At 46.1% G+C, this 26,120-nt stretch overlaps 2 protein-coding genes across 4 annotated transcripts; one reads left to right on the plus strand and one right to left on the minus strand.

Annotated features, from left to right (window-relative positions):
* The first annotated feature begins 205 nt into the window (after window positions 1–205).
* On the plus strand, window positions 206–7,396 carry ATP1B4 (ATPase Na+/K+ transporting family member beta 4). Of its 2 annotated transcripts, none has more exons than XM_031602741.2 (9): window positions 206–281; window positions 472–524; window positions 1,902–2,064; window positions 3,303–3,431; window positions 3,855–3,959; window positions 4,341–4,537; window positions 5,147–5,203; window positions 5,576–5,671; window positions 6,228–7,396. In XM_031602741.2, the coding sequence occupies exons 2-9, from the start codon at window positions 480–482 to the stop codon at window positions 6,387–6,389; spliced, it is 954 nt and encodes a 317-aa protein (XP_031458601.2). In that variant the 5' UTR covers window positions 206–281; window positions 472–479; the 3' UTR covers window positions 6,390–7,396. The 2 variants fall into 2 exon arrangements, with proteins under 2 accessions (XP_031458601.2, XP_090006501.1); XM_090150375.1 differs by having other exon boundaries at window positions 246–344.
* Window positions 7,397–8,952: 1,556 nt separating this feature from the next.
* On the minus strand, window positions 8,953–25,269 carry LAMP2 (lysosome associated membrane protein 2). 2 transcript variants are annotated; one of them, XM_031602739.2, is made up of 9 exons: window positions 25,113–25,269; window positions 22,091–22,209; window positions 21,395–21,608; window positions 20,677–20,838; window positions 19,682–19,896; window positions 18,303–18,422; window positions 17,956–18,031; window positions 17,024–17,191; window positions 8,953–12,155 (listed from the first exon to the last, which is right to left on the minus strand). In XM_031602739.2, the coding sequence occupies exons 1-9, from the start codon at window positions 25,168–25,170 to the stop codon at window positions 12,013–12,015; spliced, it is 1,275 nt and encodes a 424-aa protein (XP_031458599.2). In that variant the 5' UTR covers window positions 25,171–25,269; the 3' UTR covers window positions 8,953–12,012. The 2 variants fall into 2 exon arrangements, with proteins under 2 accessions (XP_031458599.2, XP_031458600.2); XM_031602740.2 differs by lacking the exon at window positions 8,953–12,155 and adding an exon at window positions 14,634–15,774.
* Between the last annotated feature and the right edge of the window lie 851 nt (window positions 25,270–26,120).

Here is a 26,120-nt window from a genome sequence, read left to right on the forward strand (position 1 = left end):
GTGAAGCAGGATCCCACGGTGACTGACAGGCACACGTGTGCAGACGCAGAGCCCTAGTGATGTGCCGGTGTTTGTGAACAGACACCCCTCTCCTCGCAGAGCCCGCATTCCCTTGTCGGATGTTTGCCGCTGCTGGAGGCCCTCCAGCAGTACAGTACGGCTGCAAAGGGCACCAGGTGGCAAGGCCTTGCACTCAGGGTGGGATCCTGTTGCGTTGAGCTCACCCGTCTTATGAAAGCAAGTTATTTTTTGATCTGCTGCTGAGCATCAAAGTCTTCTGGGCGAGCGAGCCAAAGCAGTGCGGTTCGCCGGCTGCAGCAGGCGGGGGTCTCCTGGCCTCATGGGTCAGCTGGAGCCAGCGGCGGGGCTGGGGGCTGCAGAGGGGAGTGGGGGCCCCGTGGTGGGCATGAAGCTGCTGGGCTCAGCCCTGCACTCCTGCAGTGCTAACAGTTGCGTTTGTCTGCGTTTCAGAGCCGGGGATGGAGATGACTGCTGCCTCTGAGGGAGGCACCCGCCAGGGGCCGGTAAGTGTTGGGGGCTGCAGCTGCAGCTCATTTCACGGTGGGGAAAGGGACAGCTCTGCTTTTGGAAATTCTGCTCAGTGCTTCTGCAGAGCGCCAGCACTGTGCCCTGGGCAGGGGTGAGAGGCTGTGAGGCTGGTGGGGTTGCAGCACAGAGCTGACTTCACCCATAACAGCTCTGCGCAGCTCCTTGTGGCTGCCCATCAGTCCCTGCATGCTGCCCACCCTCAGCACCCTGCAGCAGAGATGGCCTGGCCAGCTGCCCCGGCCCCCTCTGCTCGCTGCCAAGCCAGCAGCAAGGGACCTTCACTGGGTGCTGGATCTGCAACACTGAGCCCTGTGTTCCCCGTGCCATAACTCTTTCATTTAATGAGGAGGAGAGTGGGAGTAGGGAGAACACTTTTTTCCTTCTCCTCCTCCTCCTCCTCTTCATCATTTGTCCCTGCAGGTGTCCTGGCAGCTGCCTGCAGAGCACACCCATGTCTCTCCCTGTTTCTCACTGCTTTGCAGTGTCTGTATATATAAGCAGAGTTCAGTCCCCTCCATTCAGAGGCATTTCTGAGCCAGAGTTTCTGCTGAGCCGTTGGCTGTGTCCTCAGACAACCAGCAGGGTATAAATACATTGCTGGGCCAACAGGTGCCCACGGCCAGCGGGTTTCCATGGCCCTGAGCACAAACACAGTGCCAGTGCTAGTGCAGCTGCTGCGGGGCTGCACTCACGGCAAGCTTATGGAAGTAGGCACAGCCAGAGCCAGCCAGCAGCACTGAGCCCTGTGCTACTGCACGGGCAGATGACAGACTGCATCCAGGTTCTGTTTTGTGTGCCTTCCATCTGGTGTCCTAATCTAGCATCCAACCTTGAAACAAAGACTGCTCACCCAAGGCTAGGCAGCTTTGGGAAGAAATGCATCCCACTGCCCAAACTCTGCCCCCAGGTCACATCGAGCCCTGAGCTGCAAGCAGTGTCTGCACCCTGCCAAGAGAAATAAAGTGGATGGTCTCTTAAACAATGCTGCCTGGTGTTGTCTGCAGTAACACGGAAAACATGGGCTTGTGATAAGAGATGGTGTAGACATATGGGAACAGCCCCAGCTCTCCCCACTTGCAGGCTGTCCCGTGGCTGTGTCAAAAAGACAAAGCTCTGTACACGTGGGGACAGGAGGGTGGCACATGGGGTGATGTTGTGCCATGGGAAAATGAATGCTGGGATCTCGGTGAGCCTCTGTCACAACAGCCCAAAACTGCCTCTCCTTAACTCAAGAGTGATGATGGGAAAATGGAAATTTGAAACATTTCCAGCTATTAAGTGCTTTTGCATTTATTTTTGGCCAATGAGATGCTCAGGCTGCCTGTGGGGGCTGTGCTCTGTAACTCTTCCAGGAAAATAAGCATGAAGAGAAAGTGCAGGATCCTGACAGAAGGGAGGCAGAGACCAAGGCAGAGATGGGGAACAAAACATGGGCAGACCTGGCCGGGGAGATGAAGACTTTCCTGTGGAACCCAGAGGAGAGAACCTGCATGGGGAGAACAGCCAAGAGCTGGGGTAGGTCCTTGTTTGAGCCCCATTTTCAGCAGCCATTGCATTTTCTGCTTCACAGTGGATGCACTTGCCTGGGAATGTCCTTTCTAGCTCTGACCGCTGCTCTGTTCAGACTGCTAGGGCTGCACATTTGAGGGGAGCAATAAAGCCAGTGAGTGGGGGGGTGTGAGGATGAGCAGAAAATCACCCTTGGTCTGGATGCCAGTATTCATCCAGAACACATAAAAAAGACTTCAGGCTGCCCAGAGTATGTCCTGGGTAGGTATGAAGAGTCCAAGGGAGCACAGGGCCTGGCCCTGCTGCAGCCACCACCTGGCTCCTACCACTGCAAGTGGGGAATAACCCCTCACCTGGCAAGTTGCCTGGGAAAGGCCCATCCCTCTTCACGTCCCATCCCCATCCCAGTCCCCATCTTCGTCCCCATCCTCATCCCTGTCCCCTTTCTGTTACTCAGGCACTGCACGGTGCCCGCAGCAGAGCATCGTGTTGGGGCTGGATGCGGTGCTGCATTACAGGCATGGGAAGGGCACAGTGAGCTGCTGGTGTGTCTCCCAGTGCTGCATGGCTGGGCTCGCATACATACACAGCCCTGGAGGGCCTGGGAGATCACTGAGAGCATTAGATTTAACAGAGGACAGAGCTGTATTTCACACTCTGTTGTCACAGGTGATGAGGTGGATGTTGACCAGCCTAGGGTGCCACGTCCCGGCCATCAGAGCTCAGCGCCCCGGTGGCAGCCCCATCCACACAGCACAGCCCGCAGCAGGACGCAGGCCTGTAGCGGTTCCCAGCCCCGTGTTTGCACACAGCTGCGTTCCCAGGGCTCCTTCTGCGCCGCTGTCACGTTTCTCCTGGGAAATGTTTGAGTTAGGCTTTGCTTTGCTCAAAGCCGGGGGGTGTTATTCATAGGCTGCGGCCTCATGAGACATCCTCAGCCGTCAGCCTGGCCCAGAGGAAAACAAACCCCGGACTGTGGACGTCAGGGCTGAGGCAGCCCGAGTTGTGGTGGGAGCACCTCTGTGTCCGACCCAGCTCCAGAAGGGCTGTGCCACAAAATGGGTGGCAGCTGTCCCATACCCAGGACCTCGGTAGCACTGTGTCCATTTGGCAGCCCAAAATCCCAGGGTCGGGGTGAATGGGCTGGCAGCTCCCTGCCATGGGCTTGGTGCTCTGAAGCAGCTGTGCATCCCTGCAGGCAGTGCTCTGGTTGCACTGACAGTTGTGTGCCCTCTGCTCCACAGGCCTGATCTTACTGTTCTACTTCATCTTCTACACGTGCCTGGCAGGGATGTTTGCCTTCTGCATGTATGTGATGCTGCTCACCCTGAGTCCCTACACACCCACCTACCGGGACCGTGTGTCTCCACCAGGTACAGCCCCAGTGCCCCGCTGCCACCAGGTGTGATGGAAGGGCTAGGGAGGCAGGAATAAACAGTATTTCATTAGCTGTCAATTTATACCTCAGATCTTCAAAGCGCCAATCAAGAGTAGCTTTATGTAATAGTATTTGAAGGAATGGATATGAGATAATGTTCTAAACCTCCTCTCCCCATGGCAGAAGCAGCATTTTCCCTGGGTTCTCATGTTGGTGGGAAGCATGCAAGACCTAGCCTTGCTCTGGCTGGGTGCATAGGGGGCCCTTGGCTGCCTTGTGCTGTGAGTGGTGGTGGAGGAGGAGGATGGCTGTCTGGGAGCTGGGGCCTGACCTAACCACAGTGCGCCCAGCCCTGCACTGCTGCCCCAGGCCCATGGCCGGCCTTGCCTCACTCTAACAGCACCTGTCTCACTCCCAGGAGTAATGATCAGACCATACCTGAACGGCTTTACTATTGCCTTCAACGTCTCCAAGCCCAGCACGTGGCAGCCATATGTGGACAGCATGCACCAGTTCCTCGCAGGTGGGCAGGGGGCTGCAATGCGGGCAAGCTTTGTGCAATGCAGGGCTTTTACATGTGTGGTGTAGCACACAGGATGCAGCGTGGGGCAAGGGCTGAGATAACATGTGGGGGGGATGGGGTGGTGATGAGCCCAGCTCTAGGGCTGGGCAAGATAACAACAGCCTCAGCCCCTGTGCAGAGGGATCCTCACAGGGAGATCAGCTGTGGGTGTCTCACAGCTCCTGCTTGGAAGGGAGGCTTTGGAAGCCTTGGGAGCTGCAGCAGGGAAACCGTCCTATTCCACGCCTATTCCTGGGTGTGATCCTTGGCATCTGGATACACTCAGAACATGGATCTGAGCAGGTCTTGAGGAGCATTAACGAGTCTCTTGCTCCGCACCAGCTTATGATGACAAAGTTCAAGAGGAGAAGAACATCGAGTGCGTCTCAGGACAGTACTTCATCCAAGGGGGCAACGACAGTGAGGAGAAGAAGGCCTGCCAGTTCAAGCGCTCACTGCTGCAGAACTGCTCAGGGATCGAGGATCCGACATTTGGCTTCTCTAAGGGCCAGCCCTGCATCCTGCTGAAGATGAACCGGGTAGAGAAATTCTGATTGTCCTTGTTCCTCCCTTCAGTGTACCCCAGCAGACAGGCTAAAAACAGCGCAGAGCCCAAAACTCAGCCTCTTCCCAGGTCCATGGAAAAGGGAATGAGAAATCCAAACCTGCCTGTACCTGCCAGAAAGTATTACAAAGAAGCACTACAAAACTGGGTGGGTTTGATTTGATGAAGGGCTGGGAGCTCTCAGGACGTGTGCCACACTCCTCTCAGGGAGGAACTGAGCTTTAATGCTGCGCCCCAAGCTGTGTCTTTGTAATGGGTATTTTTATAAAACCAAATTCATTTGCAATTTTCTAATGCCAGGACAGCTCAGTGTGTACTGTTGGCAAAATGAACACAAAGGGGAGCAAGCTGCACACAGGGAGGTGGCTGCGTTCCAGCAGGGATGCTCCCAACACTCTGCTCTGCCCCTCCTGCCAGGTGCCCACCCTGTGCTCAGGCATGGGCAAGTGGCACAGTGCAGGGCTGTGAGACACTGAGCTCCTCCTGAGCATTGTGGCCAGCAAGAGCAAAAGCCCTCAGAGGGAAGGCAGCACACACGTGGCACTGTGCTACATACAGCTGTGGATGTCTTTTGTTTCTGCAGATCATAGGCTACCGCCCTGGTGCTGGGGTCCCTGTGAACGTGGACTGCAAAGTGCAGGTACTGCTGTGCCCTCACTTCAGCCGTGTGCCCCTCAGACTCCCTCCCGTTATCCCACAGTCAGGAATTAGGAACAGCTGCATCCCTCTACAGCCCCCACCCCGAGAGTGCTCTGCAAGCGGCATAGGGGGAAGGAGCAGCTCCCACACAGTGCACGTGGTCCATACCCTTCTTGCAGTAGTGAAATAGCCAGGCACAGAGAGCAGCAAAGAGCACGGCACACTCTGCAACCTTTGCCCATGCCCTCCGAGCACAGGTTCTCTGGCTTGCTGCAGCAGGGATGGGGAGCTGCAGGAGACAGGGGCTTAAGTTCCTTCAACTCCCTGCATTTTGTGTCCCACACACTGTGCCTTTGTTTTGTTTCAATCCCAGAAAGGCAATGAGAGCGATCTGAGGTCAGTGGACTTCTACCCTGGAAACGGCACATTTGACCTCATGTATTACCCCTACTACGGCAAGCTTACGCACGTAAGTAAGGACACAGATGCCCCAGCAGCTGTTACCCCTCCTGGGAAAGGAGTGGGTACAGAGGTGTGTTTCTGGCTATTTTGGGCAGGTGCAGGAGGGAGGCTGCAGGCACTGGGATTACAGCAGTCTATTTCCGTCCCTGTCAAACCAGAGGAAACCCTCAGGGACACCCCTTCCCTGGTCACATTCAGCTCCTGCAGCAGCAGAACGGCTTTGTTAGGGCTCCAGAGCTCCCAACAGCAGGGTGCTGGGGCAGGGTGCGCTGGGGTGGCATGGAGGGAAAGCCCCCCCAGAACCTTCAGTGGCAGATGTGCCAAAATCCCTGCAAGGCGAGCAGCTGGCACAGGGCAGTTGAACAGCAGCAGCTGTTCCTGACAGTGACAGCCTGCACCGCCGGCGGTTTTGCTTTGGTGCTTGGAGTGATGATGGGCATAGGAAAAAGCACTGAGCTGCCCCTCAGTGGTGAAGCAATTACTCAAGGTATTACCAAACACAAACGGAGCCTTGCCTGCTATGCTGCTCTGAACTGAACTCAACACATCTTTCTCTCTTTCAGGTCAACTACACGTCCCCCCTGGTGGCCATGCACTTCACAGACGTGAAGAGGAATAGTTTGGTCCACATTCAGTGCAAGCTGAACGGGAAAGGAATCATCAATGACGTTAACAGCGACCGCTTCCTGGGCCGGATCATCTTCACACTCAGCATTGGAAAGTAGCCAGCAAACACAAGGCGTGAGGTTAAGTCAGTCAGAGGCTTTTCCTTTTTAAAACATAAAGACAGCATTTTTTTTTTTTTTTTTTTTCCACTAGGAAATTTTTGTTAACTTATTCTTTTCTTTTTTTTTTTATAGTTAGGAAACAAATGAGATGCAATAGCATCTTTCAGCATCTGATAAATCACAATTAGTAAATATTGAAAGTTACACCTTGGGCAGAGAACTTGCAAAAGTATTTCAGTTTTTATTAGAAGAACCCTGGTACCTGAACACTGTTTCCATAAGATCATGTGACCTGTTTTAATCTTTACAATAGTTTTAGTGCACTTCTCAGGCAATAGCTAACGAGATGGTGGCTTATCAGTACTATTCCTGTTCAAATACCAAACAGCAAATGTTCTGGATGATGCTTGTGATGACAGTTAACAAAATACAATGGCAAACCTTAAAGTGCCACTGGGACTGCTGGCAGCAGCAGCACCCTGCCTGCAGCTCTGCCCACCCGGCCCATACAGGGTGCTGCAGCCAAGGCTGCTTGGCCCCATCCCCAACTCCTGGGCCAGCAGTGCAGCTGTGCCAGCCCTGAGAGGCCTCAACAAGGCTTCCTTGGTGTTAAGGATGATCACGTTGATTGCTATCTTTGTTCCATAGGACAGCAAGGCACAGCGGTGATTTCAGCATCTAGGCAAACACTTTGTTTCTACAAGCACTCAGACTCACTTTAGTTTTGATTGTTTGGAAAATGAGATTTTTTATTATACTCGCCTTCATATTTAACATACAGAGGGCGTATTTCTCCTCTCAGTTACAATCAGGACAGGACACCTTAGGACCATGCACTTAGGAAAGCACACTTAGTAAAACTACTGACTGAACGAGAGCATTGTGGTATGTTTGCCCTACATCCTCGTCCAGATACTTAATCTGCCATCACTGCTGATCTATATAGGTCTCTAAGAAGCCCTTTTTTGTATTTATTAAAAATAAAGTGACTACCGTCTAATTAACTCTATGGTATCATTCTTAAAACCCGAGTGGGATTTGTGACTTCTGCCCCTTCACTGCTTGCAGGGGACCAACCTTCACAGCTGAGAGTACTGCGAGCAGTGAATCCTGAGCACCAGTAAGCTCCCAGAGCCACAGAGCTCGGAAGCTCAGTGCAGAGAAATCTCACACTATGATATCACAGCTGACCATTCAGCAACAGCTGTTTCTTAAAAACCATCAAAAATATTAACCAGAGAATAGCTTCTGCTGACAAAGACACTGCAGTGGCGCTGCTTTTGGCATCAGAAATAAGTTACGACCACAGGTATCACAATCACTGTAGGTCTGTTAAAGCACCCTTGCTTCTGCTGGATCCCCAAGGGAAACATCCCCCGTTGCTTCAGGCCAACCCACAGGGCTGCTGAGAAGCCCTGGGAAACGCACGTCTGCTTATGCTAAAGCAGAACTGCACCACCATCAGAGTTCAGCTGGTTTTCCATACACATGTTCTGCACTCAGCAGGTTCATTCCAACATCCGGAGAATTGTATACCATATCATTGTATGTATATATGATATCATCAATGTATATCATTCTTCATACTACAGCCTTAAAGTGCCAGCTCGGTTTCTGATCTCTATTGAAGTCCAGATTAGTCCTTTCTATGCACATATATATGTATAAAATGTGTGTACATCCAGGAAATCGCCGTATTTTAGCAAAATAATGCAGCAAGCGATGCTGAAGTGGTGTGAGACAGTTTGATCTACAACCTGAGCACAGAGCTGCAGCCGGAATGCACTTGCTGCAGCAGAGCAGAGGGCCCATCACTGGTAACTCCAGGCAGCTCCACGAGCCACCTCTGTCTGACCAACACACGCTGGTGGGAGCAAAGCAGCACTCAGCCACAGAGCACGAGCTTCTCTTTTAGTACAGTTCTGGTATGGAACACAGAACTGGAAAAAAAGAAGAGGAAAAGCAGCTTTGGACAAGTCAGGTGCTCTTTTCCTTTACAAGTCACTTTCTTTACTATAGAGTTTCTGCTTCACGCTCACCATTTCTCATACCAGAGGTGTTGTGCTCTTACCCGGTTCAAAATTTTGTTTGTGAGAGTAATAATTAGGAGGTTAAAGCCAGATTAATCCTATAAACAAATTCCTAGACTGCAGCTTTTCAGCGACCCCTTTTTGCCAGTGAAACTGCAGGGATCTCAGCACAAGGCGCCCTTCATCCTCAGAACATCCAAGCCTCATGCTGGGGACTGGTGCTGCCTGGTCCCCTTTAGCACAGAGCCAGAGCTGAGGCAACCTGCTGCCAGTGAGGCTCCACCCTCCCATCGTCATTCCACAACTGAATTCTTGAAAAGAAGAAGACAGCCAAAGAAAGCAACACAAAATGTGAGCTTTAGTGGACTGCTGGCTTTCCTGAGCAGTGAGAGCCCTCCAGGACTGAGTCTCATCTTAGCAAACAGGGGAGTTACAGGCACACCAGTGCAAAGCAATTGCAAACACATTAGCAGTCAGCCTCTCCATGCTCATCTTTAACACATGAATTTACTAGAAGAGTAGACGTTCTCCTCATAGTAGGTTGATTTATTAGTGAGGTACTATCTTTACATTCAGAAGGAGGAAATTCAGACCGGTTCACAGGAACAAGCTGCTAAACGATGAAAGAAGACAACAGCCACAAGCCAGGTTCCAGACAGAAGCACCATGAGCTTTGCTTTCATTTTCCCATAGCACGTACAATGCTTCTCAGTGCAGCATTCGTACCTTTATCATGTGGATTTAACTTTGTCAATATCTGATAGCTGTACACAACTAGAAATTTTCTCATATAAAAGGACTGAGCAACAAAAAGAAGGTCTCAATGTCACCTGGAGTCAATCACATCTCTCACATGGACACATGTAACCCCGCTCACTTCTATGGTCCTCAGAACACTTTCTCCAAAAATCACACAGTAGCTTCAAGTAAATTTCCAATTCATCTCATGCTGTATTATTCTGTTGTGATGTGTTTTTTAATTTTTAATAAAAAAACCTAAGAACGTTTTGTTTGTTTTTAAAGGGACAGGTCAGGAGAAGAGCACAGGGGTGGCAGCAGAGAAGTAATTAAGAAATTATACAGACTGATAGCCAGTACGACTTTTTCTTCTTCCAATGATGTAAGATATAAAGACAAGAATGATAAGGAAGCCAAGTGCCATGCCAACTGCGATTGGAATAAGAAAGTTGAGGTCAGAATCAGCAAAGCATTCTTCAGCTGCAGAAAAAACAACAACAACAAAAAAAAACAAAAACAAAAAACAAAAAGGGAAGTGAGAACAAATTAGTAAAGGAAACCGAGCATCAGAAACCAAGTAAAGCAAGGAGCAAAGACACTTAACATTTCTGAGAACATCGTATTACATACGTAACATATTTGAAGTCATGTCAGCATTGAGCAGATTCTTTAAACACATACTACACGTCATTTGCACTGGCAAAACTCTTCTTGCAATTTCTGCATTACCTTTCATCTTGCTTTGCAGCACTCACGGATGCATTAGGGATGTACAGGCAAGGCAGAGGGCTGAGCATGTTGGCCACTCCCAACTCAGTTAACAGCAATAAAGTGACATAAAACACAGGCTGGTACAGCACTGCCTTTCCAAGAGATTCCCCAACCCCCCCAGCCATCACTGTTTCTCAAGGCTTTGGACATGCAGACGGCTAACAGGCATCAAACCAAGTCCTGAGGAATCCAAAGGACAGCCCAGAGTCATGTACTGAAAGCATGGAATGGAAAACACTGAGGGACAATCTTTTTGGGTGGGTAAGTTTATTTATTTTCAATACAAATACAAGAAAGGTGTTATCGATGCCAGCAGAGAATGACGCAGGCCTGACCGAAACCAACAGAAGAGAACAAAGAGCAGACAGCTGTAATACTACAGTGGCTTTCAATACACCAGTTGGAAAGGATGCAATGAACTCCTGAGTGATGCAAACACTCAGAGCAACTTTTAGCTGGGAATGGGAACTCATTCCAAACTCCATGGTGCACCGTGAGCAGGCACAGAAGCAGGGCTTAGCACTGCACCCATTGCAAGACAGAGCAGAGCTCTGCCTGCACGGTGCCAGGAGGAAACGCTCCATAAGGTGAGACACCTTTCAAGGGTGGCAAGGATGCTTGGCTTTCTGCTTTTGTTTGGGTTTTTTTTTTGCTTGAATTTATATTAGAACAGAGGAAGCATCACACTTTGCCCACAGTTATTGGCTGTTAAGTGAATATTTAATCTGAGCATCTGAATCAGCCTTGGTGATGGGAAGCTTGCAGTCCAGCACAGCGACTTTCCAAGAAAGGCTGTGCAAGGCCTTTTGTTTGGAGGTAGGTAAGCAAGACACATGGATACTCAGCACCTAAGAACACTGAGCCCTGGCAAAGCTGAAGGCACCTACTGCCAAGCTGAGCAATGCTCCAAAGTGGGGAAAAAGGAACAGAATGTGTAACTTACACCATGAGCTAAGTGAAATCATTTCGACTGCTGAAAAAAGTATTGAAGTACCTTGAAAGAGAAGCTTCAATTGTGCTATGTGTTCAGGCACCTCGGATCACTGGAGATCAACATATGCAGTTTAATTACTACAGGCTGGATAATGGGCTATTACTACAAAAGAATTTGCTAGGGAGGGAAAGTACCCAGCAATCAGCAAAGAAATTCCCTTTTTCTCTTCTTTAAAGGAAAGCAATTGCTTTAACACGTATTACAATACAGCACTGTTGCAAGACACTAACTGACAGTACAAAAAGGGTTTAATGTTTGATACCAGGAACATCCCATCTTTCAGCTCTGGTAAGTTTGCCACTGCTGTTGGCTCACACCTATCCATGTTGGCACAGCACAAGCATTAGAAGCTTCAGGGAAGCATCTGCAGAGACACACCTGGACAACTGCACATCACCATGAGCAGGCTCCACATTTAGGCCGTATGAATGGGGCTGAATGTTTTAACCATTTCATTGAACAGACGTTCAAAATAATCAGAAATTTTGGCTACCAAGATTTTTGGGCCTGATATGAAAAGCCATCTTCCCTTTTAATTACAATCGTGAGAAGCAACTAATAGCCCTTTTTTTTTTCTTTTTCCCCCCATTGGCTTAAGGTATTCCATAGAGAAAACTACAGCCATGGCATCTTTAAGCTAAAAGACCAGAAATCTTGGTATCTTAGAGCACAGTTACAATATTTAGTAAACTGTATATAAGGCACAGTCAATAATAATTAAAACGAACCGCAGTGTATGACAGCTGATATACATTAATACTCAACATCCACAAGCACACATCAAATGCCATTCCCACAGTCCAGAACAAAACCATGTTTATTCATGTAATGCCAGCGCACGTCTTTACAATTCTGAAATTTGATGTGTAGTATTTTAGAGAAAAAGCAATCAGTTCATCAGTTGATTACAAACTGGGATATACTCTGTGCTATTTGTAAAGAAAAAACTATAAACCACAACAATGAATTCCACATCAGTTCTTAGCCAGGAGCTAGCTTTAGTAAGCGGTCTGACTGGGCAGAGCTGCTGCTCTGAGTCTTTTGAGTTCAGATTTAGTAATTCAAGAAAGTTAAAAACTTTCCCATTTTAAAACTGCTCATATCCAGCATTATGGTGTTTCTTGTGGCCCAAAAAGTAAGCCAAAATTACTAGGACAACTAATCCTCCCAAAGCTGCTCCTACTGCTATAGGTACAATGAAGTAGTCCACCTCTGGGCTGCAGTCTTCAGCTAAATAGAAAGAGGGCAAGTTTGAAAAAGAAATGCATTTTAATATGCTTAATACCACGATCATGCTCCACTTATTTAGAACAGTTATCCTCATCCCACCAGGACATTAAGACACTCATGTTTCCCTTATCCTCCTCCCCCTCCCCAAAGTCCCCCAAAGCAGCAATAATCCCCTAACAGACTCCCAATTCTATCACCTTTCCTGCTGAAACACTGCTATCTGTATATCACCACACATTTATTGCTATTGCATACCCCTAGTACACCATGATGTGCAGGCTTCCCTTGTGTAGGTACTAAAAAACCAGACTTTAAAGTTACAATGCTTATTGTAGGACAACAGTAACTTCTGCTCTGCTGCTTCTTTCAAGTTTTGTCATGGACTCATCCAGCCTGGCACGCACCAACGAGCTGATGGCAGCTTGATACCTGCAGTCCCACTGGATGTACAGCCTTAAGAATGCAAGCTGTTATGATTTTTGTTGAAATACCTATTATTCTTCATATTTAAAAGCTCCAGCTGACCTCAGCTTACATTTCAGAAAGATAGTAATTTTATTTTTTCTATGGGTAGCAAACAGTAAGGTAGGTATAATTTAATGATGTTATATGCAGTGCAGATTAGAATCGAGGAGGAAGACTACAGCATTAGATGGCACGTGTTCCTCCTGTCTCATCACCACAGAATTCAAAATACAGGTGATGGTAAAGGGAAGACTAATATCTCTCGCTGCAGAAGAAAACAAAGCACTGGGTAGTACTGCTAGCAGAACTAGCAGCACAGCCAGGATCACAGTGCTTCTCCCTTGGAGGATGAAGCTGCTAAGCAGCTCCCAGCAGGCCCCAATGCTTTCCTACTTTTGCTAAATGCAGGGATTTGTTTTATTTCCCAGGATGACTGCAAAAAGAAAAGCTGAACTTTTCACAGCTGTACATCAGCTTAAGAGGGCTAGCAAAAATCACATCAGAAAGGTATCTTGTCTGCAAGGAGCTGCAATTGCCAAAATAGTTTACAGGCAAGTTTCTAACGACAAACCAGACTCGTGGTGTTTCAATTAGTTCTCAAGTTGTCTTCTGTTAGATGACTGCACCCAAGCACACTTCAGAATGTGCTGAAAAGCAAAACATTAAGACACAGGCAACCGAGGACTCTCTGAGGAGTGCCTTCACACGTTACACAACAGAATCTCAGATATAGACTGATTAAAGTTGGCCTTACTCATTTATTTTCTTATAGAAAAGATAATACAAGATGTCTGCTTTCAAATCGGTTAAAAAGTATGAACAAGTTTCCTTAAGAAACAGAACAATCTTTATTATTTAGAGCACAGGTTGAGCAGGTTGACAATTCCCTATGGAGCAACACAGACAGGAAATCTGGTGGTTTTATAACAACAGGCAGTCGGGTGAAACTGAGATGTTTTAGAACCAGGTAACTGCACATCAGTCTAGGAGGACTTTAATCTCGGCGCAAAGTACTTGCAGATGAAGATCAGCTTCCAGGTTTTTGCAAGGAGGCGTTTAGTTTTGTTGAATTTTTAGTGCAAAGCACTCCCATCTTCTATTTCATCACTTAAAACCAAACACAGCTCAAAAGCTCACACGATCAGATGAGGACAGTGTGGTGACTACTCCTTAACACAAGTGTACATGTATCTGGTGATGCTGAATATCAGTCAGTAAAATGCTAAAAAAAATCTACATGAACTTCATATTAATATATCCTTAAATGCAGAAAATAATTAGAGCCACTAGTTGACGTATTTTTTTAATTAAAAAGTAAAGTCTTGAAGTCTGTTTTGAGATTAAACTTATAGTCGTTCCCCACTTTCATTAAAATGATTTTCAGTAACTGATGCAAAATTCAAGCTGTAGGCTACAAGCTATAGCAAGCTTTATCAACTCATTCTTGCTTCTCTAGCTAGTGGTAAGATGAAAACTTTCACCCAAAAAACGTTACTGAAAGAAGTGGTTTGTATACAAACATGCCACAGACATCTCTACAACCCTAGAAAACACTAATAAAACACGAAACCAGCTTTGATGCAGGCTAAACTCATCCTAAAGGAGACAACTATGTTTGTCAAATGACTAGCTTAAGCAGCTTGTGTTATGACATAAGTAAAAAGTCACACACTGTTTAGAAAAGTTTTTTTTTTGCCCATGCAATAAAAACTATTACAGCACAAAGGACAGAAAAAGGTTGTGCAGCGAGGGTTAGCCTCTACAGAGCTGCAGCTTAAGGACAGTCCATCTGCACTGCATATTTTAGCTAGTTGGCCTTTCCACACAGCAGGAAAAATAGGCGTAGTGGGTCCTTCTCAGACTTGTTTGGCTTTTGCATTCTTAACGTTAATAAAAGCTACACAGCACACAGTCAAACATAAAGCACATTAAACACTGAGAATGCCAAGGGCAGACAGTTATAATGTGGATTTCGATTAGCAGAGAACCATTCAAGATGAAGACTTACAAGTTGCAGCAACAGATACTGGCTCATTGAACAAAAGCATCCTTGAAGTTACAATGGTCATTCAAAGCAAAAAGTTAAGATAGACCAGTTCTGTGCAAAGTATAAAGTTAAGTGCACTTTAAAGTTCTGGACTATTTAGAACGGTTATTCCCTTTAAATTGATGCCAGTAAAAAAAAAAAAACCTGCATGAATTTAGCAGAATTCTGCCTCAGTTAAATATTTCAGGGGGTTGCTGTGACGAAGAATTCATGCCTAACAATTCATTTAAAAAAAAAACAAAAAATAAAACAGTTTTTTTTTTTTGAAAAGCATTTGGAAGCTGCACCAAATTCTTCCAACACACGCCCTGCTTGGCAGGGAGAGGTTACCCACTTGGTTTGTACAGCCACGGTTTGGGGATGGCTCCCAAAACCACTGGGGCAGGAGTAAACTACTCAAACTCCATTAAAGCTAAGTAAGTTACTGCTGCCACTTCAAAAAAATCACTCAGTCATCAGTTCAACTGTGAAAAACCAAGCTGTTACTGGGCATCATACAATCCGTGGTAGTACTACGTGAGTCAGCTTGGTGAATAATGCTGCCAACTTAACCCACAAATATGACAACAACTAAGGAATGCAGAGGAGAGAAGCAAGTACAAATCCTATGCAATTCTGGGATTTGCCCAACGCACATCAGTTTAGAATGTGCTTTATTAATTTAGAAAAAGAAAAAATAAATCCTAAACATTTCAAGGTTTGGTTCAAAATAAAATCCTTGGCCAAGTCATTTATGCAATAGTGATATCTGCCATCTTCAGAACAGCTATGAGACTCACATCATCTTCCTGGAGCTGGAAAACTAAGAACATAGTTCTGCTTCATCTGAGATAAACACTCTCCCTCTGCTTCTCAACTCCAACTAGCTGTGGCTAGTATTTAGTCTTAAGTTTTGGGGCTTTTTTGGACTTCGGAACTTGCAATTGCTTCATAAAGGGTGAAATCAGAACAGTGATTACATTTTGATTCACAAAGTTTGATATCCAGCATAGCTTTTCCTTCTGCCAATTATGTAAGCAATCACTATAATGACAATCAAGCCAGCAAGTGCAGCACCAACTACAATTGGAACTAGAATGGTGTCATCATCCAGCGAACACTCCTGGGCTGTAGATAAGAAAAGGGTTGCAACAAGGAATAAATAAAGACAGAATACTTGCCAATTGTGATATAAAAACCTATTTTCCTTAACAAGATGAACAAAATCAAATATTTGTGCAGGTTTATACTAAGAAAGAACAAACAGCAGAGTTCTCGTAGGTATTTCTAGTATATGTTAAGCATTATAATCATTCTGTATGTTCAGTAATCTAACGAGCTAAAGGTACTGTCCTGGTGTGGGAGCATTCATATGCATAAAATCTGTACAAGACAAAGGAGCAGCTATTCTTCCACTGCTAAGACAGGACAAGGCTTATCTACTTCCTGCTTAAGGCAAGCCTGGTACAGTTACTGATTAAAAATAAAGTAGCCTGGATTCAGTGTTGAGAACATATCGAGAACTGAGACATGTTACAGTGAGATGAAACCATTAATCGTGAGGAAGAGGAGGAAGCTAGCTGCAAATAGAAACACAGGGTAAAGCAGTGTCTAACTCCTCAGAGCACATGATGATAAAGATCATCACCCTGCACACAATCTGGGGAGTCAATTTATACCACTCCCCAGGAAAAAAAACGAGCTTGAAAATCCATGCCCAGACTAACTGCCTACAGATTAACCTGCAAGTACTGTCATGAAACACAAGTACCAAGATATGCTATAGATTATTCATAAAGTTCATTCAAATCTTTCCAGTTTTCCCCAGACACAACTAGGATAATGAAGCAAACAACACCTTAGAATGTTTGTTTGGTCCTGGATATATAAGACTGCTTCCATAAGAAGCTGTTAGTTCTTTTTTCTACAACACTGCTATTCCTTAGGAATGTTTACATCATTTTTAGATCAGTAGGTCTAAAGAATTGCCTGAAGTTGTTAAAGTTCACTTTTATTCAAGTTCTTTCCCACTGTCTTATATATTCAAGCTACAAAAATCTGTATGTTAAGATATCAGGCAATGCTAAGATCCTCTTCAGCACCTCTAGCTCCCTCAAGAGGAGAACTGACATGCTTAGTAGACTTGCTTTTTTTTTTGTTGTTGTTTTAAACATATTGAGAATAAAGCTGACAACCTTCCTTGAACTTCAATGTCAGCCTCAGAAGTTTAATTTCATGCATACAAAAAAAAAAAAAATACACTGGGGCAAAAGCTTCAAAAAAAAGAAAAAAGTACTTATGGCCAGCTCTGGTACTTTTTAGGAAATAAGAATTTTACAAGCATTTCAAGAATTAGTACAAAAATAAAATAACTTACCTATTGAGAATTTGTTTTCTTTCACAAGGAATGGTTGAACCCAGAGGTTAAAAGTATGTACTTGAAGATCTTCAGTAATCTCAAGAGTTTGCTCCTTACGGCACATATAAGAATTACCAAGGGAAGCATCCCACTTGCTGAAGTTGTTGTTATCTGCACTTAAAATGACTAAACAAAGGAAAGAAAAAAAAAAAAGAAATTTCCATGCCTACTTTAAATACAAGAAACATGTTAATACATTCATAGGACTGAAGAGATGAATCTAGATGGACCAGCTTTTCAGGTTTGGCTACTCTAAAATACAAAATGGTCTTAAGTTTGATTGATCTGCTTAATTTCACTGCCTGGCTTCTTTTGGATATTATAATACTTACCAGTAGCCTATCCTCCATATAAATATGACATTAGGCTTTTCTCTTACCTTCACTCATCCCAACACAAATGTAGTGCAGGCACTTTAGTGCTCTTTTAATTGCAGTAGCTGTGACAATTTAAAAAGATATTTCTGATTCAGAAGAAAAATGCATGCCTGAGTTTTTGAAGGACTGGACTCTTCACCAGTGTTGAGCAGAAGCGACAGGACAGTACTGTACCTTTTTCAAGCAAAGACAACAGCTGATTCAGGAAAAACAAAAAGCTTCAACTTACTTTATACCTCAGAATTTTATGTTACTGAGAACTGTAACGTGAGAAAAGCCCTCTCAATTTATGTTTATCAAAAAGAGGCTTCATTCACAGAAGTCTCAGCACAACCCTACACTGTTGTTTCAAATGACCCTTGCAACCATTTGTGCTTGTTACTCTTGTTCGTATCAGCTAAAAGACTTAGATGCAGGAAGCAACAGTAAGCATGAACGCTATTTTGATCAGAAGTATACGATGAAATGTAGAAACTGAAGTTTACATTCACTTTACAGACAGGCATTACTTACCAGAACCATTCTGATGGTTGAGTAGTGTAACGTTCACCTCTTTCAGATAAAATTTTTGTACACTTGCACTTGCATTCTGTTTAACAAGCAAGAACCAACTGTCAGTGTGTCATTCTGCACTTTCAATTTCAATAACACATTTCCAAAGTTTAGTACATTTACCACAGTCCTGCATTTCCCCACAACTTCATCCCAAACACCTTTTTGCCCTGAGGCAAATGGCAACCAGCTAGTCAGTCTCACTTCCTTTCTGAAAACAGCCTATCAGCAGCAAGTTGCAGGACTTTACCATGAATTCTCATCACACAATGCTGTTAAAGCTGAAACTTAAAGTATAAGTTACTTACAACAACGAACGTGAAGTCAATTAATGTCCTATTTCCATCATTCAATTTCAGAGTAGCTGAAGTGTTACCACATGTCCCATCTGCATGAGTTGTTTTCGGATCGATGTTGATCAGAAGAGGCTGAAATACATACACACCATGTCAAAGGAGCTCAGCTAACTTGCATCTATCATGAATCTATTATTTCAGTTAGCAGCAGTTTTAAGCTTGAAGGGCATGTAATAAAGGAGAAGACAGCACAAAGACCAAGTCCAGCTACTACCTAACCAAAGCTGCTTGAGTTACTTTACAGGTTGGTAACACTGAGACAAACCACCCTGTGAAGTTTCACTTCCACTTAATAAATACATAAAAAGAAAGGACAGGACATTTTTTCTTTGTGCATCTAAAAGACAACTTAGCTGCATAGCTTTGGCTCCCTCTGTGGGAAAAGACAGCAGCTGCAGGCCCCAAGAGCCTAAGAAAGTTCCAGTCTTTCAACGACCTTACATTTATTCCTAGTAATAAGGGTCTGCAGCTAACTAGGTATTAGGCCTCAGAATTACCCCTTGGTCAGAGAGGTGTCTTGTACACTTGGAAGCAGTTCTGGACAGCCAGCACCAAGCAAACACTCTGCACTCACATTTCACACACAAAAACAACCACAGTAACCTTTCTACTCTTCTTCGTCAACTCCAACACGGCCAAGAGACAGGTGCTGTACCTAGGTCAGGGCAATCTAAAACACCAGTGCAGACAAACTTTAAATGAGCCAGTAATGCACAACTGCAGCCCAGAAAGCCAAGTATATCCTGGGTTGCATCAAAAGTGCAGCCAGCAGGGCAAGGGAGGTGATTCTTTCCCTCTATCTGGAGTACTGCACTGCACCTTGAGGTCCTCTAGCACAATAAGGACATGGACCTGCTGGAGTGAGTCCAGAGTGCTATGAAAACAATCAGAGGACTGGAGATATGAAGATGGGCTGAGCTACCTGGAGTTGTTTAGCCTAAAGAAGAAGGGCTGAGACCTTACTGTAGCCTTCCAATACTTAAAGGAAGCCCACAAGAAAGATGGGGAAAGACTTCTGACCAAGCTGTGTAGCAATAAAACAAATGGTAACTGTTTTAAACTAAAAGAGAGCAAGTTCGTTCAGATTATATACAAAGAAGTTCTTTAGTATGAAGGTGGTGAGGCACTGGCACAGGTTGCCCAGAGAAACTGAATGCACCATCCCTGGAAGCATTCAAGGCCAGTCTGGTTGGGGCCCTGGGCAGCCAGATCTGGTAGAGCTGTCCCTGTCCATGGCAGGGGAGAGTTGGAACTGGATGAGCTTTAAGGTACTTTTCAACCCAAACCATTCTATGATTCTATTCCAAAATTTGAAAACATAAGAGAGGCACCTTGTTTTGGGAAATATTCAGCTGCAGCCCCACGGTAGCCAGAAGACAAGTTTTATTTCCAGTTTTAAGAGAATAGTTTCCTGTGACTGGGTTCTCAGCAGGTGTGGGAGCAGTGGTTGGAGCAGGTGAAACGGTGGTAGATGCAGTAGTTACGTTGGCAACAGTAGGCAGAACAGTAGGTGCAGTAGTAGGTGTATCAGCACTACACCTAGACTCTGAAAAGAAGGTAAACCACCATTTCAGTGATGAAGTTTTTCTTAAGGCTTATGGCTGAGAAGTCAGTTGGATACAGATACCCATTTCTAAATTGAAATCTAAGCTCAATGGGAATCTGCTCATCACCAAGTGAAGAGTCTCCAACTCAGTACTGTGGCACAGCAATTAACAGCTGCAATTATTCTAAGAAATTCTATGCTACTCACCATTCTAAATCCACGTACCACAAACAGTGCTACTTCTCTAAAACAATGAAGCAAAACACACCCACAAAAGTAAACGTTAGTGCTTATGAAACTGCTATACACATTGCAATTCAAGTAAACAATGTCCTATGTAGCAGGATGATATGCTGGTCTCCTCTGCATGGTAGAACTATGAGCCAACAAGCTATCACAGGCTTTGTATTATTTAAATGAAAAAGCAGTGAATTTTCCACTGAAAACAGAAGGCAACCAGTTGAAAAACCTCCACGCTCAAATGATCTAGTTTGCAGCAACACTTCTGGAGTGTCTGGAGTGTCTAATACCCTCAAATGCACTCTTTATTAGAATACTGCTGGATACACAACTGGATATGCTCTATTGATATATTTTTTTTTCCTCCAGGAACAAGAAAAGACACAGTTGAAGATTATATACATATTATATATATACATACATGTATGTATTATTCAACATGGCACATTTTAGAACTGTTGGATTTTTTTAATTACTGGATTTCACCCCTGCACTAGGACACCATACAAAAAAAGCCCATTTACAATTTGAAACACTCACCTTTTTTACCAATTGTGCCATTCTGAACAAAAGGCTGCATAGTAACATTCCAGAAAATCTGTGTTACGTTTTCTGCTTCAAAAGAGGTAGTATGATGACACACAAAGACATTATTCAGTTGAATCGGATGCATAGCATCCTTTACAACAATTGTAACTGGTCCTACAAAAAAAACCAAATATTTTAATGCCTTGTTTACCACAAGAACATTTACAGGCAGCGTTACGTTTTCTATAATTCATAAGACAAAGAAATAACAGGAATTAAGCCTAACAGTCCTAACCTCTCTTGAATGTTTTACCCATGTGTTCTGACCGAATGTGACACAGAGAAGTCTTTAGAAAGGAGAACATTAAGTCTTTGTTCAAGAAAAAAAAAAAACACGTTGGTAGGACTAAGTATACACAGAAACCCTAATGCTTTTTGTTTTGCTACACAGAAGGTGAACAAACAGAAATCAGTTTTATATTTGCCTCTTATTGCTAGCAGCACCCCCCCATCAAACCTGTCCAAATGGTTAACCTTCCCTTTCTCTTCCACCTAAGGGCACTAGTCAAGCTAGCTTAAGGCATGAGTTAACCTAACTAGTCTGCACTCTCATCCAGCACACAGGTGCTACGAGCAACAGCAGCATTCTGCACTGAAGTCATTACATGCACGCTCAGTACTTCAAACTTTGGAAAAGCCAAGCGAGGTCAGGGACACGAGATGATGCTACCTTGTCTTCTAGCATCAGGAAAGACAGCAGTATCGTTGGTGTTGTAGGTAAATGTGATGAACTCAGCCCGGTAGGTTTCGTTGTTTTTTGTGAAGTTAACACTCCAAGAGTGACCATCTCCAAACTGCACTGCCAGGAGCGCAGCCTGCGTGTCACTGCCACAGATGCTTCCATTGTGTGTCACAGTGGACGTCAAATCCAAGCTTGCATTTTTCTAAAAGAAAAAAGTTTGCACTATTTTCAGATAAGCATTCTTCCCCACGGCAGCCTTATAAACGTGGCAGAGTTAGATGGAACCCTGCACAAGACCAGTATGATTATTTTAGGCTTTTGCACAGTTTTGTAGAACAACCTACCTGACACCAGGCTCATAATGGAGCCACGTCGGGTCTGAGAACAGAATTACAAATTTAACTTGGCTGATAAACTCCACTACACCAAAGCACAACTAACATTCGCTCTTTAGCCATCTGAATACTGCTACATTGATCAGTAAAACCCACCTACTGCCTTCTAAGTGCAGTAGGGTACTTGTATTATTAATTGAGAACTTATGCTTAGTTTTAAAATGGATGTTTAGGAAAACTCTCATAATCACCTCTATCAAGAAAACCAATAAACTAAATAAAAATGTATCAAATTGTTTTATCCCAGACTAAATGCAGTGCTCAACAAAAGTTAGCTCCAAATACTTACATAATCACTACTGTTTGTTTCATATTTTATCAAGAATTTCATCATCCATTGTGCATACAAGCACGTAACATTAGAGGCATCCTTTACATCTACTTCCACTGCACAGGACTGGAAAAAGCCTGTAAGATACAATTATTAGCTATTAAGACAGACTTCACACTCATTGCAAAGCAGTACATTATTTCAGACTGGATTCTATTTGTCAGACACCGAACAGATAGCCAGATATCTAATAAATGTTAGAACTAGGAAGCCCCTCATGAAGTTATCATTGCTAAATACTAATTGAGAGGATCACTTATAGTTTACTTGCCTGACCAAGGCCAACAAATTAAATGTGCATTAGCTTTCTGCTGACTGAAACTGAGCAAACCAAACTGCATGAACACAGCATCAGAACAATGTCGTGCTTGTCGACCAGAGTCTCCGTGTTGTTTCATCAGTGGCATGACTCCAGCTGACCTCTAAGAAAGATCAGCGTGTTTTCACTGCGTTTCTACAATTTCTGGCTCAAAGGACACGGGTGTTAAATTTCATTCAAGGTTTTAGAGAACTTTTATAGTTGGATTTTTAATCCAGCCCGACTCCCAGCACAGAGACTTCCCCAAAACCAGTTCTCATTTGGTTTTGCTCAGCATTCCCAGTCTGCCACACTTCCCTAAAACAGACAGGACTGAAATACGAGAAGAATCATTCCTGACTAACATAAGGTTGATGTTTGTCAGGTTGTCAGGCTCATTTCCTTAAAGTGATGGGAACTGTGATTGCACAGTTCTCTTCAATAACCATTCAAGTCTTCCATCCCTCAACACACAGAATCCGTGGTGCTCCACACTCTGCATCACACTTTACCTTGACATTAAGGACTTCTTCCCTGCCCAATACCAGTTCTCCTCTACCAGCAACACAAAGCTCAGCACTCAAGACTGTTTGTGCTGTTTGGAGCAGCTTCTGTAAGAAGCATCCAAAGTAGAGCCAGGAGAAACTTGACTGTGTTGACTTTGAAGCAATTGTGCTCAATTAACACATTAATTTATCAGTGCTAGAACAAACCCTAATGTAACTATTGTGTGGTAAGAACACTTCAAACTAAGGACAAGGCAGTAAATGAGCGTTTTCACGTGGTTTATTCTAAACTGGAGGAGTGAACCTCAAGGAGTTCAGCTTCAACAATGGCAGCAAATACATCACTCCACCTGCATAATAGCTGATAACATCACTTAAGCAACACGTTCAGTAACCCAGGCCATACTCTATTTGTTTACAGAAGGCACATAAACGTGCACCCTGTCCCCAACAGCTCACAGAATGACTTATTTAATAAGCTCTAAGAGCCTGGTGGTAACATCCACACTTCTTTTGTTACTGATCCTCAGTAAGCAGGGTAACAGATACAAGCAAGGCACCTGCACGTGTGAAAGCAAGCCTAAAGCATGGCTTTTCGAGGAGTTACTGTTTGCACGCAGATCCATGGTGCAACCAAGAGATAACAGCTCTGCAATCCGCCACCACGCAGCAGTGGAACTCGTTGCCAAGAGTCAGTTAGGAGTTCCAGCAACGCTAAAACTCACTCTCTTCTGACTCAAGGAGGGATTTGATACTGCACCTATATACCAGCCCTTCTCATTTCACAAAGAACGTGGAAAATCTAAAGTTTTGGACAACCACTGCAACCCAGCCAGGCCAGCCGTGGTGCCTGCATACAAACACAGCTGCAGGTCACGCTGCCTGGCTGTGACCCCACTGAGGCACAGAGTATAAACCAAAGAGGATTTTGATATTAATGCCTCAGCAGTTTGCTTTGTAACACTGTGATTTTTATTTATTTAACTTTTCGGCGCTGTTTTACATAAGCAAGGCTCTTCCACCTTCATAAGGAAAAAAGATAAAGGGGTGTGAAATCCTGTGTTTGCTGGGAGTGAGCACAGAGGGAGGTATCTCACAGCACCCTCAGAACGATGTGCTGTCAGGAGCAGTGTTAAATAGTAACAGACTGCTCTCTTTACACAGAAAACAGCTTGAAAATAACTTCTCCAAAGGGGATACTTCAATTATTAGATACAGCAGCAAAGAGAAATGCCACACCAAGCAGGTTCACAGGGCAGCCCAGGCACACCCTGACCTACTTAGTTACGCTGGCAGCAAGTAACCGCAGCTGTAAGAGCAGAGATGGGCGTTTTGTCCCCGGCAGGAAATGACTTCAGAAAACAACACGTTCCCCACGCTGCGCAGCATTTGGTCTACACTCAATAACCGAAAACACACGCAGGCAGAGGCGACAAAGCCTGAGAGCAGCCGGCACGAAGCGCAGGGCGGCCACGGGCTGCGTGAACTGCCGCATCCATCGCACGGGAACGGAAAAGCAGAGGCCCAAACCCCGCCGCACGGAGCGGCGCCCGGCCCGGCTCCTCGCACAGCGCTTGCGTAACAGCGCCGGCGGCAGCAAAGCCCGCGGTCACACGGCAGGTTATCGGCACAAAGCGGCCCGGCTTTTCGCAACGCCCGCCCGGCGATGCGTTCATTGGGGGCGTAAAGGGCTGGTTTCGCTTTTTCCTCGCCCTGCCATCGCCGCTTTCACCAAGGCGCTGGGGCGGAGGGCTGCGGCACGACCTGCTGCGGGACGCGGCCGGGGGAAGTTGCCCGAGTTGGGTGATGCCCCTCCGCGCTTCGCACACGGAGCTCCCGGCTCCCGATTAAAGCTTCCTTATTTTCCTTTTATTTATTTTTTGGTCCCACAAGCTGCTGTTTCCCTTCTGGAGCTCGCAGGCAGCGGGGGCTCCCCGCCCCGCTCAGACCCGGGGAGGCGCCGCCCGGCACGGCACGGTTCGGTTCCGCCGCGCCGCTCCGCTGCCCCGCCGACCCGGCTGCGCTCCCCCCCCGGCCGCCCCGCACGCCGGGCCCATCCCCGCCCGGCCCGCAGCTCGGCAGCCGCCCGCGGCCGCGTCACGTGCCCAGGGACAGCGGCACGCGCCGCCAACGCGCCCCCACCCCGCAACGCCACCGCGCCGCCCGCCCCGCTCACCGCAGGCGCCGAGGAACAGCAGCAGCGCGAGGCCGGCGGTGCGTCGCGGCGGTGCCATGCTGCCGGCCGAGGGGCTCTTCCGAGGGGCAGGCGGGCGCGGCGAGAGCGTCGACGTCGGTCATGTGAGGGGAGGGGCGGCGCCGCCGATCGCCGCGGCGGAGCTCGATCCTGCGGCTCGCGGATCGGGCGCCCCTCGCGGTGCCGCGGGCGGGCGGGTTTTCCCCGGCGGGCGGAGCCGGAGGGAAGGGAGGGAAGGGAGAGAAGGGAGGGAAGGGAGGGAAGGAAGGCCGCCCCGCGTCCGTAGCGGCCCTGAGGGATGTGTGCCGGCTTTCCCACACGAGAAGGAAGGGGTCTGTGGTGCGAGCCCCTTCGAAGAGCGAGGCTGAGGGGATGCGTGTTGTGTGCGGCACGGGAACACTGAGAGCAGGTGAGGCACCCAGGTGCCCGGTGTGGAAAAAATAACAACAATAAAGAATGAAGGCGCTCGATTTATTGTATCCATGATAAAGAAATAAATAAAAGGGTGAGAAATGACAACAGAAGTGACCGCCGCTGCCCGTCCTGCTGCAGCCATCCCTGCCCGGGTGACTGGGCAGCACCCCGTCACTGCCCTGCTGAGCACGTCTGCATAGGCATCACTGCGTGTGAGCTGGATGTAGAAGTTAACATAATCTCAAAACATACAGGATTACTCTTTTATTATTGTTGTTGTTGTTATTATTATTTCTGCCTTTGGGCTTAATTTACTGAGAAGCTTCCTGACAAAATCACAGAATCATAGAATGGGCTGGGTTGAAAAGGCCCACAGTGCTCATCCAGTTCCAACCCCCTGCTGTGTGCAGGTCACCAACCAGCAGCCCAGGCTGCCCAGAGCCACATCCAGCCTGGCCTTGAATGCCTGCAGGGATGGGGCATCCACAGCCTCCTTGGGCAACCTGTTCCAGTGCCTCACCACCCTGTGTGAAAAACTTCCTCCTAACATCCAACCTAAACCTCCCCTGTCTCAGT

This window comes from Phasianus colchicus, chromosome 14 (assembly GCF_987193195.1).
Source record: "Phasianus colchicus chromosome 14, bPhaCol1.hap1.1, whole genome shotgun sequence".
NCBI classification, from domain to species: domain Eukaryota; kingdom Metazoa; phylum Chordata; class Aves; order Galliformes; family Phasianidae; genus Phasianus; species Phasianus colchicus.

Coding starts and splice junctions, on each gene's coding strand:
- ATP1B4 (XM_090150375.1), top strand. Junction 3,960..4,340: donor CATGCACCAGTTCCTCGCAG/GTGGGCAGGGGG, acceptor GCTCCGCACCAG/CTTATGATGACAAAGTTCAA. Junction 5,204..5,575: donor ACGTGGACTGCAAAGTGCAG/GTACTGCTGTGC, acceptor TTTCAATCCCAG/AAAGGCAATGAGAGCGATCT.
- LAMP2 (XM_031602739.2), bottom strand. CDS start 25,170: ATGGCACCGCCGCGACGCACCGCCGGCCTCGCGCTGCTGCTGTTCCTC. Junction 22,210..25,112: donor GCTGTTCCTCGGCGCCTGCG/GTGAGCGGGGCG, acceptor TGTATCTTACAG/GCTTTTTCCAGTCCTGTGCA. Junction 12,156..17,023: donor AGAAAACAAATTCTCAATAG/GTAAGTTATTTT, acceptor CTTTCTATTTAG/CTGAAGACTGCAGCCCAGAG.